At 45.2% G+C, this 20,003-nt stretch overlaps 1 protein-coding gene across 5 annotated transcripts in view; it reads left to right on the top strand.

Moving 5' to 3' along the window:
• Positions 1–20,003, top strand: part of LOC125458184 (dihydropyrimidinase-related protein 3-like) — a 227,507-nt gene that overhangs the window by 75,805 nt on the left and 131,699 nt on the right. Inside the window, exon 1 of one of the 5 annotated variants that reach the window (XM_048543176.2) lies at positions 3,000–3,235. The exons of 3 other annotated variants lie outside the window; for them this stretch is intronic. In XM_048543176.2, coding sequence (XP_048399133.1) covers positions 3,188–3,235 — 48 coding nt within the window. In that variant the 5' untranslated portion in view covers positions 3,000–3,187. Of the gene's footprint in view, positions 1–2,999; positions 3,236–12,397; positions 12,428–20,003 lie in introns of those variants that run through there. One more of the 5 variants, XM_048543177.2, reaches the window with a different exon arrangement.

Raw genomic sequence — 20,003 nt, 5'->3', positions numbered from 1 at the left:
GACTGGATGAGTTGGTGGGGGTGGGAGTGTTGAAAGTGGGGAGAAGGAGTACTTGGATTGTAAAACCTGGTATGGATTTACTGGCCTGTCTTCTGTGCTGTGAATACTTGGTGCTGGAGTACCAGTAACAGATGGACTGCAGTAGTTCTGGAAGGTGGTTCACTACCACCTTCTCAAGACCAATTATTGTGGATGGAAAGGAGATAGCCAGACACACTCACAACACGCAAGCCAACCGCTGACTCCAAGTATACATCTCGCTGTTTCGTGGGGGCAGTCAACATTACCAAAGACCCTCCCTGCTGCGGTTATAATCTCGCCCAACCTCTTACAAAAGCTTAAACGCAAGGGACGGCAAAGTGGCTCAGTGGTCAGCACTGATGCCTCACAGCGCCTGGGATCTGGGTTCAATTCCACCCTTGGTCTGTGTGGAGTTTGCACATTCTCCCTGTGTCTGTGTGGATTTGCTCTGGTTTCCTCCCACAGTCCAAAGATTTGCAGATTAGGTGGATTGGCCATGTCAAATTAATCCATAGCATCCAGGGATGTATAGATTAGATGGGCTAGCTATGGGAATTGCAGGGTTACATGTATAGGATAGGGGGATGAGTTTGGGTGGGATGCTCTTCAATATGTCTGTGTGGACTTGTTGGTCTGAATGGCCTGTTTCTGTACTATAGGAATCCTATAGGAGCATGTTCCAGAATTCAATAAATATCTCGAATTAAGAGTCTGATGATGACTCTGAATCCTTTGTCGATTGTTGGAAAAACCCATCTGGTTCACTAATGTCTTTCAGGGAAGGAAACTGCCATCTTTACTTGGTCTGGCCTACATGTGACTCCAGACCCACAGCAATGCGGTTGACTTGTAACTGCCCTCTGGGCAATAACTGCTGCCCTAGCCAACAACACCCTTATCCTATGAATATGAAAAAATGTACCAACTGGTTCAAGAACAGCTTAATCCCCACTGTGATGAAACTTCTGAATGGACATCTCAAATTTTGGGAGGCGTGGTCTGCCTGTACTGCATGCAAAACAAAACTTTTCACTGTATCTGGGTACGCGTGACAAATATAAATCGAATCACTTCCCGTGAAATAATCTGGTCCTGATAAAACATCAGATTTGTTCTGCTCATGGGGTCCAGACGTGTGCATAGGCTACCAAAGTATGAAATGAAATCTGGCACGGTTTCCCGATTGGCTGTTTGGAACGTCAGAGGCACTCGCAAAGTGAAAGAGGGAAAGTCTTTTCACACAATTCCTTTAAAAATCCCAGATCCGCTCTCCACCTCTGGGAGGTAGCCTCCAGCTGCCAGGAATTGAAGAGTCTGCCTCGAGCAGTCAAGTCCTGTGAGTAGGAGGAGAAAGGCACACAAGAAACAGTGAGGTGTTTCTGTCTTGAAAAAGAAGCTCCACTCTTGGAGTGCTTCAGTTTATTAGCTCTTACACCACGTCGAAGGAGAAGGGAAGGGTGGGGCAGGGAGGTGCTGAGTCTGATTGTCACTGCAAATGAGTTGGGTGTTATCTTTGCATTAGATGGATCAAGACGGTTAACCACGAGAGTGGAGCTTTGCGTCACCAATGGCAGAGGTTGGCATGTGGGGGGTGTGTGGGGGAGGTGGGCAGCAGTTGGACATGGGAATGCCACCAGTAATACATTTCACCAGAATTAACCACCCCCCACCCTATAGACTTCTGTTATACCTCTCCCACATCTAAAACACACAGAACCTAAATTGTTATCCTCCAACATGCACTGAACAAGCCACAAGTGGTCTGGTATGAAAAGAGGGAATGGCAAACTGATCCAGTTAGTCACAGCAAGGACATGTCAGCAATTGTACAGTCTGAAAATACCCTTCCCACAGCCAATTCGTTTCTTTTTACATTTTTAGTCTTTATGTTGAGAATGATGTGTAAGATCCTAGAGGATCTTACACTAGAGGGGAATAGGTTTAAGGTGAGAGGGCAAAGATTTAAAAGGGAACCTGAGGGGCACCTTTTTCACGCAGAGGGTGGTCCGTGTATGGAATGAGCTATCAGAGGAAGCGGTGGAGTCTGGTACAATGACAACATTTAAAAGGCATCTGCATAGGTACAAGAACAGGAAGGTTTAGAGGGATTCGGGCCAAATGCTGGCAAATGGGACTAAATTAATTTTGGATATCTGGTCAGCATGGACGAGTTGGACTGAAGGGTCTGTTTCCATGCTGTGTAATCTATGACTCTAATGCTGTCATTTAAAAGGCATCTGGATGAGCACATGAAAAGGAAGTGTTCAGAGAGAGCAAGAACAGGAATTGCTGGAAAAGCTCAGCAGGTCTGGCAGCATCTGTGGAGAGAAATCAGCATTAACGTTTCGAGTTGAGTGACCATCCTTAGGGTTTAGAGTGATAGGGGCCAAATGCTGGAAAATGGGACTAGATCAGTTTACAATATCTGGGTGGCATGAATAAGTTAAACTGATGGGCCTGTTTCCATGCTGTCCATCTTTATGTTCCGATGACTCTAATTACATTTAAAAGCAACCTGGATGGCTACATCTATAGAGATAACAAGGTGTGGAGCTGGATGAACACATCAGGCCCAGAATAGGAAGGGTTTAGAAGAATATGGGTCAAATGCTGACAAATGAGACTCGATTAATTTAGGATATTCGGTTTGCATAGGCAAGTTGGACGGATGGGTCTGTTTCTGCACTGTCCCACTCTATAAATAGGAAAAAAAAATGTTTAATACATATTACAATTAACTTGGAAGTCTGTTAGAGGGCAGGGATGATTGGAGCTGGGTCAGAGTCTGCATTATCAGAAGCCCCAGGAGGAGATATATCATTTTTGTTTTGTTTTAGCTGTTTTCTGGGGAGTTGGTTGGGACTTTGGATGGATATTGGGAGTAACTTTGGCTCCGCCTAGCGGTGTGCTCATGCTGGCAGCTGCCTGGGCGAGGCGAGGGCTGCAGACAGGGATCAATAGTATTTAGAGGGAGGCGTACCATCAGAGCAGCCTATAGTCAGAGCCCAGCACACTCGCTCAGTGCTGCTATTGTATGGACACAGGAGCAAATCACGTCCCTACAAGACTCCAGCAGAAGAAGCTTTCGAGAGAGAGAAGTGCTTAGTTTATTTTATTTTTTAACCGGTAGTTTATAATACCCTTTGCAAAAACAAAGGAAAGCAACATGATGATGTCAGGATATCAGGGTAAAAAGAACATTCCTCGTATAACGGTAGGTGACTTTTAACTCTCGCATCTTCCAATCGTGCAGTTATTCTCTGTTTGGATTCTTTGCTTTGGGGCAAGATAAGGCTGCAAATGCTCAGGGATGCATATTTATGGACTGTAGCCTCCAGTGCTGCAAGACCAGACAAAGTCTCAGAGTGGGGCTTTTTCTTTCTGTGTGAGGGCAAGCATGGAGATGCAAGGAGGTGAAATTGAAAGAAAGAAATCCGTTTTGAATTTTGATCGAGGCTTTGTTTTTTTTTGGGGGGGCGAACTGATTCGATGTGTTTTATCCCAAAACCCCCTCCCCTTCTTTTGTTATTTCAATGCAACTTCGAAATAAGTTTGAGGAGAGGGGATTTGCGAGGCTGATCATCTCACACACTCAGCGTGGACGAGCTGAAATGTCGAATTTCAGAAGTTTTATTTTGGTGTGTGTGTGTTGTGAATTTCAATGCATCTTTTGTCTCACGCACAAACTCGGCCGGCATCATGAAACTGATTTGTCTACAGAGGCATATTTGTAGCTGTGCTGTGTGTGTCCATATGTATGTTGCTTCAACGCAGGGAGTGGGACCAGTTAGCAAGCGAGCGCAGAAACACCACCCAGTTCAGACCTTTTTGAGTCCAGCCTCTCTCTCTCTCTCTGTCGGAGCAAGCAGTGAAACTGCATTTACACACACTGATATCAATTAGGCGCTTAGCGAGCTGTTTGAGCATAGCCACACGGATAAACTCCAAACCCCACTGGACTGACCGCGCGTCCGTTCTGTGTTTCTTTTTGTGTGTTTGTGTGTGTTGAACCCAGTCCTTTTTGCTGTAGTGGAGGGTTTACCTCCTTCTGTTTCTGCAAATCGGAATGTGTTGAAAAGGCAGTCTATTAGGTCAAACAAAAGGAATTAGCCCAGCGCATATAAATGGGGCGCTAACAGGTTCTTGTTTTTAATTAAAAGAAATTGAATATATGTGTTGGCCAGTATATTAATCAATATTTAATGTGTTCATGTTTTCAAAAAATAATCTTTTAAAAAAATCATTGTCAAAAACGCAAGGTTTCTGTGTAAGACTGTCAAAATTGTCGATATATTTTGACTGTTCAGTGCATCTTTGTTGTAGTGTTTGGGTGGAGTCAAAGAATGGGTGGGGAACCGGAGGTCAAATCCCTTGGTAGCCCAGTGTGTCAGCTTTCTGAATGCCAGTGTGCTCAATAGTATTGGCCTGAAAGATGTGCAGTGAAACCCCAGCACAAGGTGTAAAGGTAAATGAGTGCATTTACAATTTGAAATGTAAAATAAAACAGATTAAAGGCGCTTTCTCAAATCTCAAGAGAAAAATAGTTGGGTTGTCCTTTTGTGAAATATCCTCCCTCTAGACCTTTCTATTCGATTACCAAGATCTGGGATCTGCTGTCATTGTCACCCACACACATCGTATGTTGGGTTATTGTGAGAAGTAGCCGAGGGGAAAATGAGTCTTTGTTCCCTCATTGCCTTCCCTCCAAATAGTCATCAGCTTGGCATTTCTCACTTGTGCATCTTTGTCAGCCAGCTTGAGCCCAGCCTAGGTACTGGGGCAGTTGAATGTTTTAGATCTGACCTGAGCAAAAAGGGGAGGACATGAGGCCTCCCTGTTCTGATACTGGTTTCCAGACCTGAGGAAGGTTCAGCAATAACATTCATTAATGACCCCATTACTCCCAGAAGAGATTTCATTTTCATGTGGTGTGTTTCTATCACGTGTTGTCTCGGAATGGTGAAAATGGCTCCATTAGTATCCGCTTCAAAGAGGGAATGCAGTATATACTTGGCAAAGGAGGGTGTGGGAGGTTCATGCAGAAAGAGGGAGGGAAATTGGAACCAATGTCATGGCTCTTGTAGATACAAACATGATACACAAAGTGTTGTTGAATTAGTATAGTAAGAGGCAAACTAATACTGAGGGTTAATAGTTTGGGACATGAAGGTCTTTGAAGGATGATCTTTCTCTTAAATTGAAAATCAGCACTCTGTGAGAAATTTCCAGCAGATCATTCCAAACTCTGAACGTTCATGTACAGAAGTGACAGCTGCATTGACTATGTCTGTATTTTGTCCAATTCGTATTCACTATCTTACTGGGGATGTGGAAAGTGAGAACGATTTGCCCATGTACATGTCCTGGTCTTGAATTGTCAATTCAGTTGTTAAGTTCAGCAGATTGAAGTTTGAGAGTTCGTGTCGGATCTGTTTACCGTGAGCTGGTTCCTTTCTCCACAGCGTAAAGTGCTCTGTGTAAGCGGTTGCTTTGAATTTGTGCTCAGTGGGAAGGGAAAGATGAAAGGGTTTGTGGAGAAGGGTATGGTGAGCACTCTGTGCTCTTAAATCTGCCTGTTTCGCCTCTGAGTGTAATGGTTTGGCTTCTTCATTAACCTTCTCCGTAATGTATCATGGGAAGCCCAAAGATGGTGCAATTTGGCCTAAAGCAATAGGTTGAACTTTCTCATTGAGAATATTTATGCACATTGGGTGAGAACAATGGGAAGAGCCAGTGTTCAAAGTGTTGATACATAAAGTGGTAGATTCTGCCAGCAATATTCCAGGGTGCAGCACACCGTAATGTTCTCTTCCGTCGGTATTGTGGACATTGAAAAAAGGTGTTTGGTTTTAGCTCATCCCCTCCAGACTGTTGTTATCCTGTTAAAACTAGGAAGCTAGGTCTGAACCTATATTTAGCACTGATGCAGTGGATTTTTTTTTGCCTTTGATGTTAGTGGAAAGGTTGTGAGCATTAGGATGATGAAGGACCACATCGCATTTGTGTCTGCCTTTCCCAGATTGACTACTCAGATTAGGCTGCAGCTCCATTACTGCTGTCTCATGTGACTGCCAGGATGGGAGCAAGGCAGCTCGATGAGCTTTTGCTGTGCAGATAGGATATGCCAGAAACTGCAGTGTAATGCTGAAGACAGGATTATGCAGTTGCAGATGTGCTGCATCAGAAAACACTTCAGCAACCAAGTGAGAGGATGACATTTGAAGCTCTGAGTGATCTCAATGAATCAGCAAGTCGAAGGAATATGATGAACATAGTCACGTAACAAGAGAGGATTCTGCACTTTTCGTTTGGCTGAGAATCCGATTGTATAAATCCATCAATGTTTCTTTCTTTAGTCATTTTACGATTAGGATGTTGATAATGTATTTACTGCCTGTCTGTGGCATGAAATGGCTGCTACTAATATTTCCATTTTAGTAAAATTAACTAATTTTGACGTCAAAAAGGCAAGTTTTTTCCAAGACATTTTTACAAATAAACAGCAACTAATGGTGGCATTAATGTCATTTGTAAAGGATTATGGGAGTTAATTTAATACCAGATGTTTTGTCATACACACAAGTTAGCGGATCCATAAAATATTTGAGAAATTAATGTTAGGTTTAAAACATAGACCATCTTGTTGGGGACATTTGTCAACTCTTGGGGTTCAGAGTTGGAGTTTTGCAGTACAAGGGTTTGCCCACTAGGGGCCGCTGGGAAGTCACTTTTGTGCACTAGGCATCCCTCTAGTGGCAGAGCTCCACAATTACATAATTCTGGGTTCCCTTCCCAAATTCCTTATTTTTATCCAGATGTTTCTACCCCAATTCTCACTTCGCCCTGCCCCACGCGCCAGACATCAATCATGAAGCATTCCATCTTGTTAAACATAATTGTCTTAGCGGAGCTGTTTTTGTACTCGTTCATGGGAAGTGGATATGATTGACCGGATCAAATTCAGAAATCGCTGGAGAAACTCAGCACGTCCAGCAGCATCTGTGGAGAGAAAGCAGGGACAATGTTTTGAGTCCGGAAACCCTTCAGTAGAAGACCAGTACATTTACAATGTTTAAAATGTATCTGGATGGCTACGTGATTAGGAAGGGTTTAGAGGGATATGGGCCAAATGCTGGCAAATGGGGCTAGATTAATTTAAGGTATCTGGTCGGAATGGATGATTTGGACCAAAAGGTGTGTTTCCATACCATATGACTCTGTTTGGTCCCTCGAACTGAGTGCCTTGCTGGGCCATTTCAGAGAACATTTAACAAGTCAACCACATTGTTGTGGGCCCAGAGCCATGTGTAGGCCAGGCCTGCTAACAATGGCAGATCCCCTTCCCTGAAATGACATTAGTGAACTGGGTAGTGGACCATAGCAATGAGCTGAAATGGGGAGTTGGTTTTTCAATAAGTGACCCCTGTGTAAGATTGTTTACCAATTTATTTGCCCCGAACTTTGCTGTTTCACCAATTGTTGGAGGAGTCATTGCAAAGCTTTTATCAATGATGCATGCAACCTGGGGGTAGTAATTTGCTTTGAGCTGTTGACTTTTTGACATTGCATCCCAAATACGCAATAAAAGGATGCAATCTGGCTCCTCAGCAAGGGCTGTATCATTCTGTATGTAAGTATCTGAGCTGGAGCGACATTACATGGCTTTCTATTTGCGCCTGTGTTAGGAAGGTTACGATGGATGTTAATGGAAAAAGCTCAGGATTAACTACGTGTTGCTGGATAAACGCAGGGTCTAGTACGTTCTTCTCCATCCAAATGCATCTGAACTATCTCATCGTAACACACAACTTGTTCTTTAATGAATCTGCAATTTTTACTTCTAACATTCCACTCTTCTCCCATTTGGTCTGAGATGAGTGTGTGTTGTTCATTGTATGTAATTCTACGTACACTGACATTTAACATCCCCACCTAAGATAATTGTTGACCTTTCAGCGTTAATACCAGCCAATTGAACAGAGTTGCGATCGCTGCACTGACATTGAGCATCTTGGCATCTGGGTTTACTTTGTGTGCAATGTAAAAGTTGGCTTTGGCTCCAAATTTCCATGTGGCAAGATGGATGAAAGGCAGATTGCTTTAGGCCAGTTGGGATTGTCACAAACGTGAGTAATTTCAGTGTGTGCAACAAGGGCATGCATGCACAAGGACTGTATTAGCAAGGCAACAGCCTTTTAATTGAGGCCACAAAAATTAATGTAAGCTGTCTCACTCTCGGTTCCAGTCTTTAATTGTTTCATTTACATCCGTTTACCCCTCCTCCCCAAATTTTATTTCCAATACTTGCAAACAAAACCCACTGTCAGTCTGATTCCCTGCTTCAAACATATGTTGCTTTCTGTGGAGTAATACAAAACTCATTGGCGACTTAAACCCTCATTATCGCATCTGATTCCTCTCATGAATGGGCACGCTGCCCATTCATAGTTGGTAATGCTGAAGTGTTGCCTCTGTGACTAGGTCTCTCATTATATTCAAGTCATGTCCCTTCAAAATATATGATGCGTGACAGATTTGGTGTGGCTGGGAGGGACTAGTACAATTACACTTGGTGAAATTGTAATAGGATGGGCAGAGGACTGGACTCACTATAGATTGAGGAGTTTATAGCTTGTATTTTTTTAGGACATGGGTTTTGAATCTGTTGCCATGAAAACCTGGCACTCTAAGCTCAATTTGCAGTTGTTGTTACCTCCTGGTATGGTGGGTTTGACATTATGTGGCCCTGGATCTTTGGAAAGGGTGACATTGGTGTCAGTGGTTGGTAAATTCCCATCACGCTGAGATTTGTTAGTGTCAGTGATTTGAGATAAATGAAAACTAATGGAACTTTGCTTTGTATGTGATCCTGTGGTCTCCACGTATCTATCTGGCTCCAAATTGAAAACGTAAGTATCTCTGATTTTGCTAGATCTAGAATTCAGTGTGAGAAAGAAGTGCAAGATGATGGGATGTGTGTTCACAATCATTCTCTCATACCTAAATCCAGTCTTGCTCATCAGACTGATGGCCCAAATACATTTGGTCAGAAAATGATGCACTTCTTCATGGATCATGCCTGTATGCAAAGTGCTGTCTTACCACCTCTCATTAGAATGGAACAGTGTTGTGACACTGCAGCCAATGGTCACCCAGCCTGCCTTGAACCTGATCCCCTTGGAAGGTCTATTATTTTAGATCCATCCAGCTCTCTGTCCTGAACCCATTTTCCTGTCCATGCCATGTGGTACAAGGTTAGGATTCAGAAATGTTTCTGCTTTTGTACAAGTACAGATGGCAGGAATGGAACTGAAGTTAATGTTACAGCAGGTGCTACACAGTAACTAAGGAGGTCTGATAAATTGTAACTATGAATACATAATAATTCCAATACTGTAATTAAATACTGAAGGACATGTCGGTCAGGAGCGTTATTAAGTTGAGGACCCACCGTTGGATATAATACAATTAAAGGTGCTCTTTCTCAGAAGAGTGCAAAAGTTTCCCTGCAGTCATTTGGGTTCTGAGTAAGGGTCACCAGACCCAAAACATTAACTCTGTTTTCTCCTTCACAGATGCTGCTAGACCTGCTGAGCTTTTCCAGCAACTTTTTGTCCCTGCAGTCCTGGCCCACTTTGCTGCCCCAGCTGTCATTAATTTTATAAAAAGCCTTTGTTCATTGCTGTTGGTGGGTGGTTGCTGGACATAGGTTGGGTATGTACTTTGCAATAATGTGGCAATCACTTGACCATTTTGCAATGCTTTGCAGGTCTTTGATAAAATTAGTTGCCCTTGGCCACTGTAAATTGAACAGGGGTTTAGTCCTGAGTGAGAAACACTGACCCATAGCTTGTTGTTTGGGTTTTGCAAATGCCTGCTATAACATTGGGTTTCAGTTTTGCAAAGACTGAGGAATAGGGGATGCAATAAACGTTCCCCTAACCAGTGATGTCCGTACCTTGTTAATGGAAAATGAAACAAAATCCATATGGTATAATAGTAGCTTTTGGCAGTAGCATGAAGTTTTGATTTTACCCAGTCATGACAACTCAACTAAACGCTGAGACATCACCAGAATGTGGGGCTTGAAACTAAGTGCAGTGAGAGTCCCTCCAGCCTTGGCACTTCATGAGCTGAGCAGAAGCGAGTCAGTGACGTTTGATGGCATTTGTAGTCAGTGCGTCTTGGGTGGGACTGTCAATAAGGTGTCCGACTGTCTGCGATGGTTAATTCTGAAACTAGCCCTACATGAACACCAAATATCTGTGTGGCATTTTCAACTGGCAATTTTTGCTTTAAATCTGGATCTGTGTTGAAAGTGTACTGGCTGTTAATTTTCACAGCACTCTGCATTAACAGCAGATTGTATCTTTTTTTTAAACGTAAAACCGAACATTGCTTCATAGAATTGCATTGAAACAATAGTCGATGCCAAGATAAAGGAGGTAATGCCAAGAGGAGTTTGATTAAAGCATGAGAGAGAGAAGGAGGGGCAAAGCATTGGAAAGGACCTCTAAAGCATTGCCTAGAGCTTGGTGCCTGTGTCAGATTGTCGAGTTTGCAAGAGACCAGAGCTAGGAAGATCTCTTGAAATTATTTTAATGACTGGAGGAGGTTACTGAGATGGTGAGGAGTGAAGCCATGGAGAGCATTGAACAGGCCGATTAATTTTAAAATTAGATAGACAACAGAGCAGGAGCTCTGTGGGTAATGAAAGTGATGTGATGTTGGTGACACAGTGGCTCAGTGATTAGTACTGCTGCCTCACAGGGCCAGAGACCCAGGTTCAATTCCAGCCTTGAGTGACTGGCTTTGTGGAATTTACACATTTATGAGTTTCCTCTCATAGTCTGAACATGTACAGGGTAGGTGGATTGGCCAAGAGGAATTGCTGTGGTGTCCAGGGATATGCACTTTAGATGAATTGGCTATGCTTAAATTGTGCACTGTGTAGACACTAGGTGGATTAGCAAATTTGGGGATTGGGTGGGAATATCCTTTAAGGGGTCAATGCAGACTCATTGGGCTAGAGACCTCTTTTCCCACACTATAGGGATTCTAAGATTTGAAGGAAACAGTGTGTGAAGTTCTCATTATTATAAATTGAATAATTATGTTTTAATATTTTGGCATATGAGTTTTTTGATTTGTTATGTTTGTGTGTCCTAATGACTTAGATTGTGTGAACTTCGTTCTAATACAAATGTTAGGAGATTTTGAGGCAATGAAAAAGGCTTACAAATCAGCTATCCGCGTGGAAGCATTCCTGAGAGTGGGTTTTTTTATATGCGAGGCAGTAGCTGGGATTGGATCACTGATTATACTGTGACTGAAGCAGTATATTTGAACCTCACAAGAAGCTCCTAATCTTCCCTCCCAACAATGAATGTGCTAGGGTCTCTGTGTCTGGCTGTGTTTGAAGGGGGGACGGGGGGGGGAGGGGAAATTGAGGAACAGGAGCAGGAGCAGCCATTCGAATGTCTGCAGCTGTAACCGTGCCCCATTTAAATCAATTAAGCTTTAGAGGGAGACTTTGAGTGTCTAAACCCGGCTAGCGAGCACTGATCAATGCAGGCACCTAAAGCATTAAAAGCTGATTACCAGCTCAAGTCGAAAAGACAGAGTGACTGAAACAAAATGGAACTTTTTTGTCCAAGGTTCCTCGATTTGTAATCAAGTGCTGAACGTCTTCTGCAGGGATTTTTTTTAAAAGGGCATTGTAGCTGGGTTGGCCTCTGTCATTGCACATGCACTGTATTTGGGTTCTGAGAGGATAGATCTATTTGACCCAGGGGCAAAGGGATTTTCGGTTAACTCCTGCAGCCCCTTGGTCTGTTTTCTTTCAACAGCCAAGCTAATTAGGCTGTCTCTTCTGCATCCTATGAAGGAAGGGGATTCGATAAACCTTGAAACATTTTAATTACCAACTCTCCAGGAGAAAATTGACAAAGGGTTTAATTTGATTTTCCCTTCCCTTCCACTGCTGCCTGACAAGGTCTGCTCCCTCGGAGCACTACAGAGCTTTTTATGTAGTTCGCTGATGGGGAGTGATAGAACAAGAGAGAGTCTCTTCGTGCATGTTTCAAAACATGCCCGTGTGAAACAGGGCTGCTGCATTCTGAACAGGGGAGTATTTATTTGTGCAGTTCCCCCTTCCTTAAAGGAAAGATAAATTATTTTCATTATCTGGGATTACATTGCAACGGGAAACATGAGTTCTTTTTGTCGGCGAGTGTAAAAGGTTTGCAAGAAACAACAAAAGGAGTGTGGGATTTCCCTTTGCATATTTAGTAGGCGTATTTTGCAACCCAAATGTTTACCTGCAGGACCTGATGTGGGTCTTTAACCTGGGGTGTGTGGAGGGATTTTGCTCTTCCGGGGGATGTGGCAAATGGTGGGGAAGAAGGTAATTTTCAGTCTTTACCCCTTAATGTTAGACACACACACACCCTCCCTCCCTGACTCTAACACCTACCCCACAGACGCTCCCCCTCTAACACACACACGCCCACATACTCGCTCTGTCTTTAAAAGAAACACACACACACCCCACACGCTCCCCCTCTCCTTAAAACACACACACACACATACAAATATGCTCCCTCTCTAACACACACCGCCCCCACACTCACTCTCTCCCAAACACACACACGCACTCTCTCCCAAACACACACACACACACACTCCCTAACACACTCTCTCTCACACACACACACACACACACACACACACACTCTCCCTAACTCACACTCTCTCTCTCTCACACACACACTCTCCCTAACACACACTCTCTCTCTCCCCAACACACACACACATACTCTCTCTCTCTCTCTCTCTCTCCCTAACACACACAGTCTCACTCTCTGTCCCTAACACACTCTCTCTCTCTCTCTCTCTCCCCCCCCCAACACACACACACACTCTCTCCCTAACACTCTTACACACACTCTCTCTCTCTCTCTCTCCCTAACACACACACAGACGCTCTCGCTCTCTCTCTCTCCCTCCCTCTCTCTCTCTCTCTCTCTCTCCCTCTCACTCTCTCTCCCCAACACACACACAGTCTCACTCTCTTTCCCTAACACACACACTCTCACTCTCTCCCCCCCCAACACACACACACTCTCTCTCTCCCTAACACACACACACATGCTCTTTTTCTCTTTCTCTCTCTCTCTCTCTCTCTCTCTCTCTCTCTCTCTCTCCCTCTCCCTAACACACACACACACACACACACACACACACACACTCTCTCCCCCCTGAAAACACACACACACACTCTCTCTCTATCTCTCTCTCTCTCTCCCTAACACACGCACACACATTCTCTCTCTGTCTCCCTAATTCGCGCGCACGCGCACACACACACACACTCTCTCTCTCCCCAACACACACACACACTCTCTCTCGCTAACACACACACACTCTCTCTCGCTAACACACACACACACTCTCTCTCGCTAACACACACACACACACTCTCTCTCGCTAACACACACACACACACTCTCTCTCGCTAACACACACACACACTCTCTCTCGCTAACACACACACACACTCTCTCTCGCTAACACACACACACTCTCTCTCGCTAACACACACACACTCTCTCTCGCTAACACACACACACACTCTCTCTCGCTAACACACACACACACTCTCTCTCGCTAACACACACACACACTCTCTCTCGCTAACACACACACACACTCTCTCTCGCTAACACACACACACACACTCTCTCTCGCTAACACACACACACACTCTCTCTCGCTAACACACACACACTCTCTCCCTAACATTCTCTCACACACACACACACTCTCTCTCGCTAACACACACACACTCTCTCTCGCTAACACACACACACTCTCTCCCTAACATTCTCTCACACACACACACACTCTCTCTCGCTAACACACACACACACACACACACACACACACACACACACACACACACACACACTCTCGCTAACACACACACACACTCTCTCCCTAACACTCACACACACACACTCTCTCTCTCTCCCTAACACACACAGACACTCTCTCTCTCTGTCTCTGTCTCTCTCTCTCCCTAACACACACTCTCTCTCTCCCCTGAACACACACACACACACTCTCTCTCTCTCTCTCTCTCTCTCTCTCTCTCTCTCTCTCCCGAACACACGCACACACATTCTCTGTCTCTGTCTCCCTAATGCGCGCGTGCGCGCACACACACATTCACTCACACACACTTTTTCTCTCTCTCTCTCTCTCTCTCTCTCTCTCTCTCTCTCTCTCTCTCTCTCTCTCACTCACACACACACTCTCTCTCTGTCTCCCTAATGCGCGTGCGTACTCACTCACTCACTCACTCACACACACACACAGTCTGTCTCTCTCTCCCTAACACACACACGCGCGCTCCCCGTCTCTCCCTCTCCTTTGGTGCCACTTTGTCTCGTGCCCCTCCCTCACTTTGTCGCGCGTGCCCCCCTCTCCCTCTTTCCTTCCTCCTGTTCGCTCGCTCCGTCATCTCTCGTGTACGTCCTGCCCGCAGTGACTGTTAGTACCAACCAGATTAGTTCCTGTCTGTGTGAGGACTGCAGTCTGTGGCAATCATGCACATTATCCAGTGCCTTGGGCCCAGCTCCCTGTGTGCGTGAAGCCGGAGACCTGAGCTACTGTGCACCCAGGCACTTCACGTGTCTATTCCTGTTTCTGACTCCTGTCGCTGAATTGAAAGCAGCTCCTGCAGTGTTCAACTGCCGGCTGTTTATCGACATAATTTCACTTTGTAAATGAGTCCTTGCCCACATACTACCCACGATTCACCCATTTTAAAATTAGATTGTAACAATATGTCAAAAACAAAAGCTTTGAACTGATTCATGACAGAATGCCCTGGTAGACATTGGCTGTTTCCTGCCCAGACTTGTTCTCTTAACTGATTTCCTCCTCTAGTTACCTCCTCCACTGCTGTGGATCCTCATTGGAATCGTCTCCATCTCTCGATGGAATTGAGCCCTGTGCATCTTCTGTGGGTAGGAGTGTCAGGAATCTTTTTAATGACCTGGCAACTGCCTGCCAAGTTTAGATGCCAGGGCTGTGTCCTTTATGTACCCACTCTTGGCAGAGGTCGCTGGAGGTTTCCTTCTTAATTTTATCGTCTTGGAGTTAATGATGAACAACAGTGGCTCGAAGGGCGGTGCCACCTAATCCTTGCACAAGCTCGACTCTTGCCCTTCGGCTGCTGTCACCAAATTTGTTGGACTGGGAGAAGGTGCTGGTAATTGGTGAGGTTGCAAGCTTGGAATTAGGGAAGGCGACATTGTCTTGGTTACCACTCCTTGCGGTGAAGATGGATGGATTGGAATTTCTGTTAAGGTCTTTAATTCATTGACAGACTGTCTCATCTGGTTGAGGGAGGCAGAAGAAGACATAACCTCAGCAAGCAAGATATCCCTTTCCCCTCTCAAAACGTTGCCGAGATTCCGTGATTATTAACAAAGTATGGAGCTGGATGAACACAGCAGGCCAAACAGCATCTCAGGAGCACAAAAGCTGACGTTTCGGGCCAAGACCCTTCATCAGAGAGGGGGATGGGGAGATGGTTCTGAAATAAATAGGGAGAGAGGGGGAGGCGGACCGAAGATGGATTAAGGAGAAGATAGGTGGAGAGGAGAGTATAGGTAGGGAGGGGATAGGTCAGTCCGGGGAGGACAGACAGGTCAAGGAGGCGGGATGAGGTTAGTAGGTAGGAAATGGGGGTGCGGCAGCTTGGGGGTGTGGCTTGTCCATCTTGGGCCTCCTGCAGTGCCACAATGATGCCACCCGCAGGTTGCAGGAACAGCAACTCATATTCTGCTTGGGAACCCTGCAGCCCAATGGTATCAATGTGGACTTCACCAGCTTCAAAATCTCCCTTCCCCACTGCATCCCAAAACTAGCCCAGCTCGTCCCTGCCTCCCTAACCTGTTCTTTCTCTCACCTATCCTCTCCTCCCACCTCAAGCCGTACCTCCATTTCCTACCTACTAACCTCATCCTACCTCCTTGACATGTCCCCTCCCCACCTCCCCACCTATACTCTCCTCTCCACCTATCTCCTCCTCTATCCATCTTCTGTCCGCCTCCCCCTCTCTCCCTATTTATTTCAGAACCCTCTCCCCATCCCCCTCTCTGATGAAGGGTCTAGGCCCGAAGCTTCAGCTTTTATGCTCCTGAGATGCTGCTGGGCCTACTGTGTTCATCCAGCTTCACACTTTGTTGTCTTGGATTCTCCAGCATCTGCAGCTCCCATTATCCCGTGATTAGTTGTAATTTTCTGAACTTAGATTGGTGAATTGTGCTTCAAGGTCTCAGCACCAAAGGTCGGTCGATAGCATTGAGATGCAACTCAACCGTGATTTATTTGAATGAGACGTGTGGGGGGATGGGGTTTGAATGGCCCAGGCCTATTCCAGCTGCAAGGAAAGGTGAGATTTATGCAACACTTTTTTGCTTTTCTAAGTGCCTGGATTTTAATCTAGTGGCATATGAGCCTTAGTCTATTTTTGTAAAGGCCTTGAAAAATTAACTGCGTCAGTCTTTCTGGAAGTATAATTTTTAAACCATTATCCTGAATATTCATGCAAGTATGTTTATATTGTATGAGTTCATAATGAGAAAGTAAACATTGAAGGCATTCAGTGGGGTTGCACAATAGTTAGCTCTGCTGCCTCACAGCGCCAGGGCCCTGGGTTCGGTTCCGCCCTTGGGCAACTGTTTGTACATTCGCACTATGTCTGTCTCAATGGGTTTCCTCTGGGTACTACAGTTTTCTCCCGCAGTCCACAGATGTAGGTAGATTGGCCGTGGGAAGTGCTGGGTTACAGTGCACTTCAGAGCTGAACTCCAACGGGCTGAATTGCCTGCTTCCACAGTTTGGGATTCTGTGATTAGCTTAAATTTGGGTTCTGATTTGTCAAGAATTGGTTTTAGCTTAGAAACACCCAGAACATGGAAGGCTTTTGAGTAGTTGAAAGGAGGCATGACTCGAGTTTGATGGGATCATTGTTTCCAGTTTAGCAGAAATTGGAATTTTAGGAGCAGTTTAATGAAAGAGGGTAGTTTGTGAAACTACCAAGATGTGGGATTGTTTGGTTTGAAGCCTGCAGTTGTTTTAAAAACTGGGAAAGCCTAAGCTGTCAAGATAATAAAATGTGAGGCTGGATGAACACAGCAGGCCAAGCAGCATCTCAGGAGCACAAAAGCTGACGTTTCGGGCCTAGACCCTTCATCAGAGAGAGGGATGGGGAGAGGGAACTGGAATAAATAGGGAGAGAGGGGGAGGCGGACTGAAGATGGAGAGTAAAGAAGATAGGTGGAGAGTGTGTAGGTGGGGAGGTAGGGAGGGGATAGGTCAGTCCAGGGAAGACGGACAGGTCAAGGAGGTGGGATGAGGTTAGTAGGTAGCTGGGGGTGCGGCTTGGGGTGGGAGGAAGGGATGGGTGAGAGGACGAACCGGTAAGGGAGGCAGAGACAGGTTGGACTGGTTTTGGGATGCAGTGGGTGGGGGGGAAGAGCTGGGCTGGATGTGTGGTGCAGTGGGGGGAGGGGACGAACTGGGCTGGTTTAGGGATGCAGTAGGGGAAGGGGAGACTTTGAAACTGGTGAAGTCCACATTGATACCATATGGCTGCAGGGTTCCCAGGTGGAATATGAGTTGCTGTTCCTGCAACTTTCGGGTGGCATCATTGTGGCAGTGCAGGAGGCCTATGATGGACATGTCATCTAGAGAATGGGAGGGGGAGTGGAAATGGTTTGCGACTGGGAGGTGCAGTTGTTTGTTGCGAACTGAGCGGAGGTGTTCTGCAAAGCGGTCCCCAAGCCTCCGCCCCCACCCACTGCATCCCAAAACCAGTCCAACCTGTCTCTGCCTCCCTTACCGGTTCTTCCTCTCACCCATCCCTTCCTCCCACCCCAAGCCGCACCCCCAGCTACCTACTAACCTCATCCCACCTCCTTGACCTGTCCGTCTTCCCTGGACTGACCTATCCCCTCCCTACCTCCCCACCTACACTCTCTCCACCTATCTTCTTTACTCTCCATCTTCGGTCCGCCTCCCCCTCTCTCCCTATTTATTCCAGTTCCCTCTCGCCATCCCCCTCTCTGATGAAGGGTCTAGGCCCGAAACGTCAGCTTTTGTGCTCCTGAGATGCTGCTTGGCCTGCTGTGTTCATCCAGCCTCACATTTTACTATCTTGGAATTCTCCAGCATCTGCAGTTCCCATTATCCCCAAGCCTAAGCTGTCAGTTATGATTGGCTAAGGGAAAAGGCCTCCTGGTTTACATGACTGGAACTGAAAAGAAGTAGTTAAGTCAAACTTTACAGGTTTGATAGTGATGGGCTATTTCTCAGATTTTTGAGTAACTATAAAGTGTTGGAGAATAATTGTGATCCTATTTTGCCCTGTATTTTGACGCCTTTCAAGCTATGTCGAGATAACATGGTTTCCTTTGAGTACTAAACTTTATTGTAAAGTGTACAGAACTGAAGATTAGATTTTGTGTTTTGGTGAAAAACCAAATTTTTAAAAATCTATACTGTGTCAAACCAGACTTTTTTTGTTTTTATTCAGGGACCTGACTTGTCCAGTGGTAACATCAGCTGGGTCGCTAGCTTTGTGATTCTGTTTCTGGTACACAGCGCGTGGGTAAATGTACATGGGTTCCAGTTTCAGTCTGCACTATGTGCTGAACTAGCTAATGCTACATTTGACTTGTACTTGAAGAGTGGTCATTTATGTGAGCTGCCGAGACAAACAGAAACTGACAAAATAAAAACTGAGAGAACGGCAGATACTGGAAATCAGAAATCAAAACACAAACTGCTGGAAAAGGAAGGCAAACAGAATTTTTTGTCCTTCATTGCTGAAGGGATTGAGTTTAAAGGCAGAGAGGTTATGTTGCAGCTGTACAAGGTGCTGGTGAGGCCACACCTGGAGTACTGTGTGCAGTTTTGGCCTCCTTACTTGAGAAAGGATGTACTGGCACTGGAGGGGGTGCAGAGGAAGTTCACTAGGTTGGTTCCAGAGTTGAGGGGGTTGGCTTATGAGGAGAGACTGAGTGGAATGGGATTATATTCATTGGAATTCAGAAGATTGAGAGGGGAATCTTATAGAAATGTATAAAATTATGAAGGGAATAGATAAGATAGAAGTAGAGAGGATGTTCCCACTGACAGGTGAAGCTAGGACAAGAGGGCATAGCCTCAAGATTAGAGGGAACAGATTTAGAGCTGAATTGAGAAGGAACTTCTTCACCCAGAGGGTTGTTAATCTGTGGAATTCCTTGCCCAGTGAAGTAGTTGACTCTACTTCAGTAAACGTTTTTAAAGCCAAGTAGATTTTTTTTGAACAATAAAGGAATTAAGGGATACGGTGAGAGCGTGGGTGAGTGGATCTGAGGCCACGAAAAGATCAGCCATGATCTTATTGAGTGACGGAGCAGGCTCGAAGGGCCAGATGGCCTACTCCTGCTCCTAGATCTTATGTTCTAAAAGCTCAGCAGGTCTGACACCTTACTAACACTTCCCATACAGAAAGTTAACGAAGGAATAGGGAGTAGTCTTTTCGTTCTTTCATGAAAACAGTGCATCATAGCAAGACCAGCATTATTTGTGTCCATCTCTAGTAACCAAGTCATTGCAGTAGGCACAGGAGAGCCGGTCACATGGCTATAGGTCACAAAGCTAGCCTGGATAAAGATGGCAGCTATCCTTCCCTGAAAGAGACTACAGAATCAGTTGTGTTTTTTACTATTCAGCTATCGACATTTTTATGGTCTCCCATAATTGAGAATTGTTTCCAATTCCAAGTTTTGTTAGTTGAATTAAAATTCCACCAGCTTTGACGGCAGCGGGATTTGAATGCTTGTTTCAGCCTGTCTGGTTTCCTGGTTCACTGACTGGTGTACCACTCTCTTCCTATGCCAACTTCCTAGCCGTCAACT

Source organism: Stegostoma tigrinum, chromosome 13 (assembly GCF_030684315.1).
Source record: "Stegostoma tigrinum isolate sSteTig4 chromosome 13, sSteTig4.hap1, whole genome shotgun sequence".
NCBI classification, from domain to species: Eukaryota; Metazoa; Chordata; class Chondrichthyes; order Orectolobiformes; family Stegostomatidae; genus Stegostoma; species Stegostoma tigrinum.
Note: the sequence above shows the minus strand (reverse complement) of the source record. Positions and strands in the feature narration are given on the sequence as shown.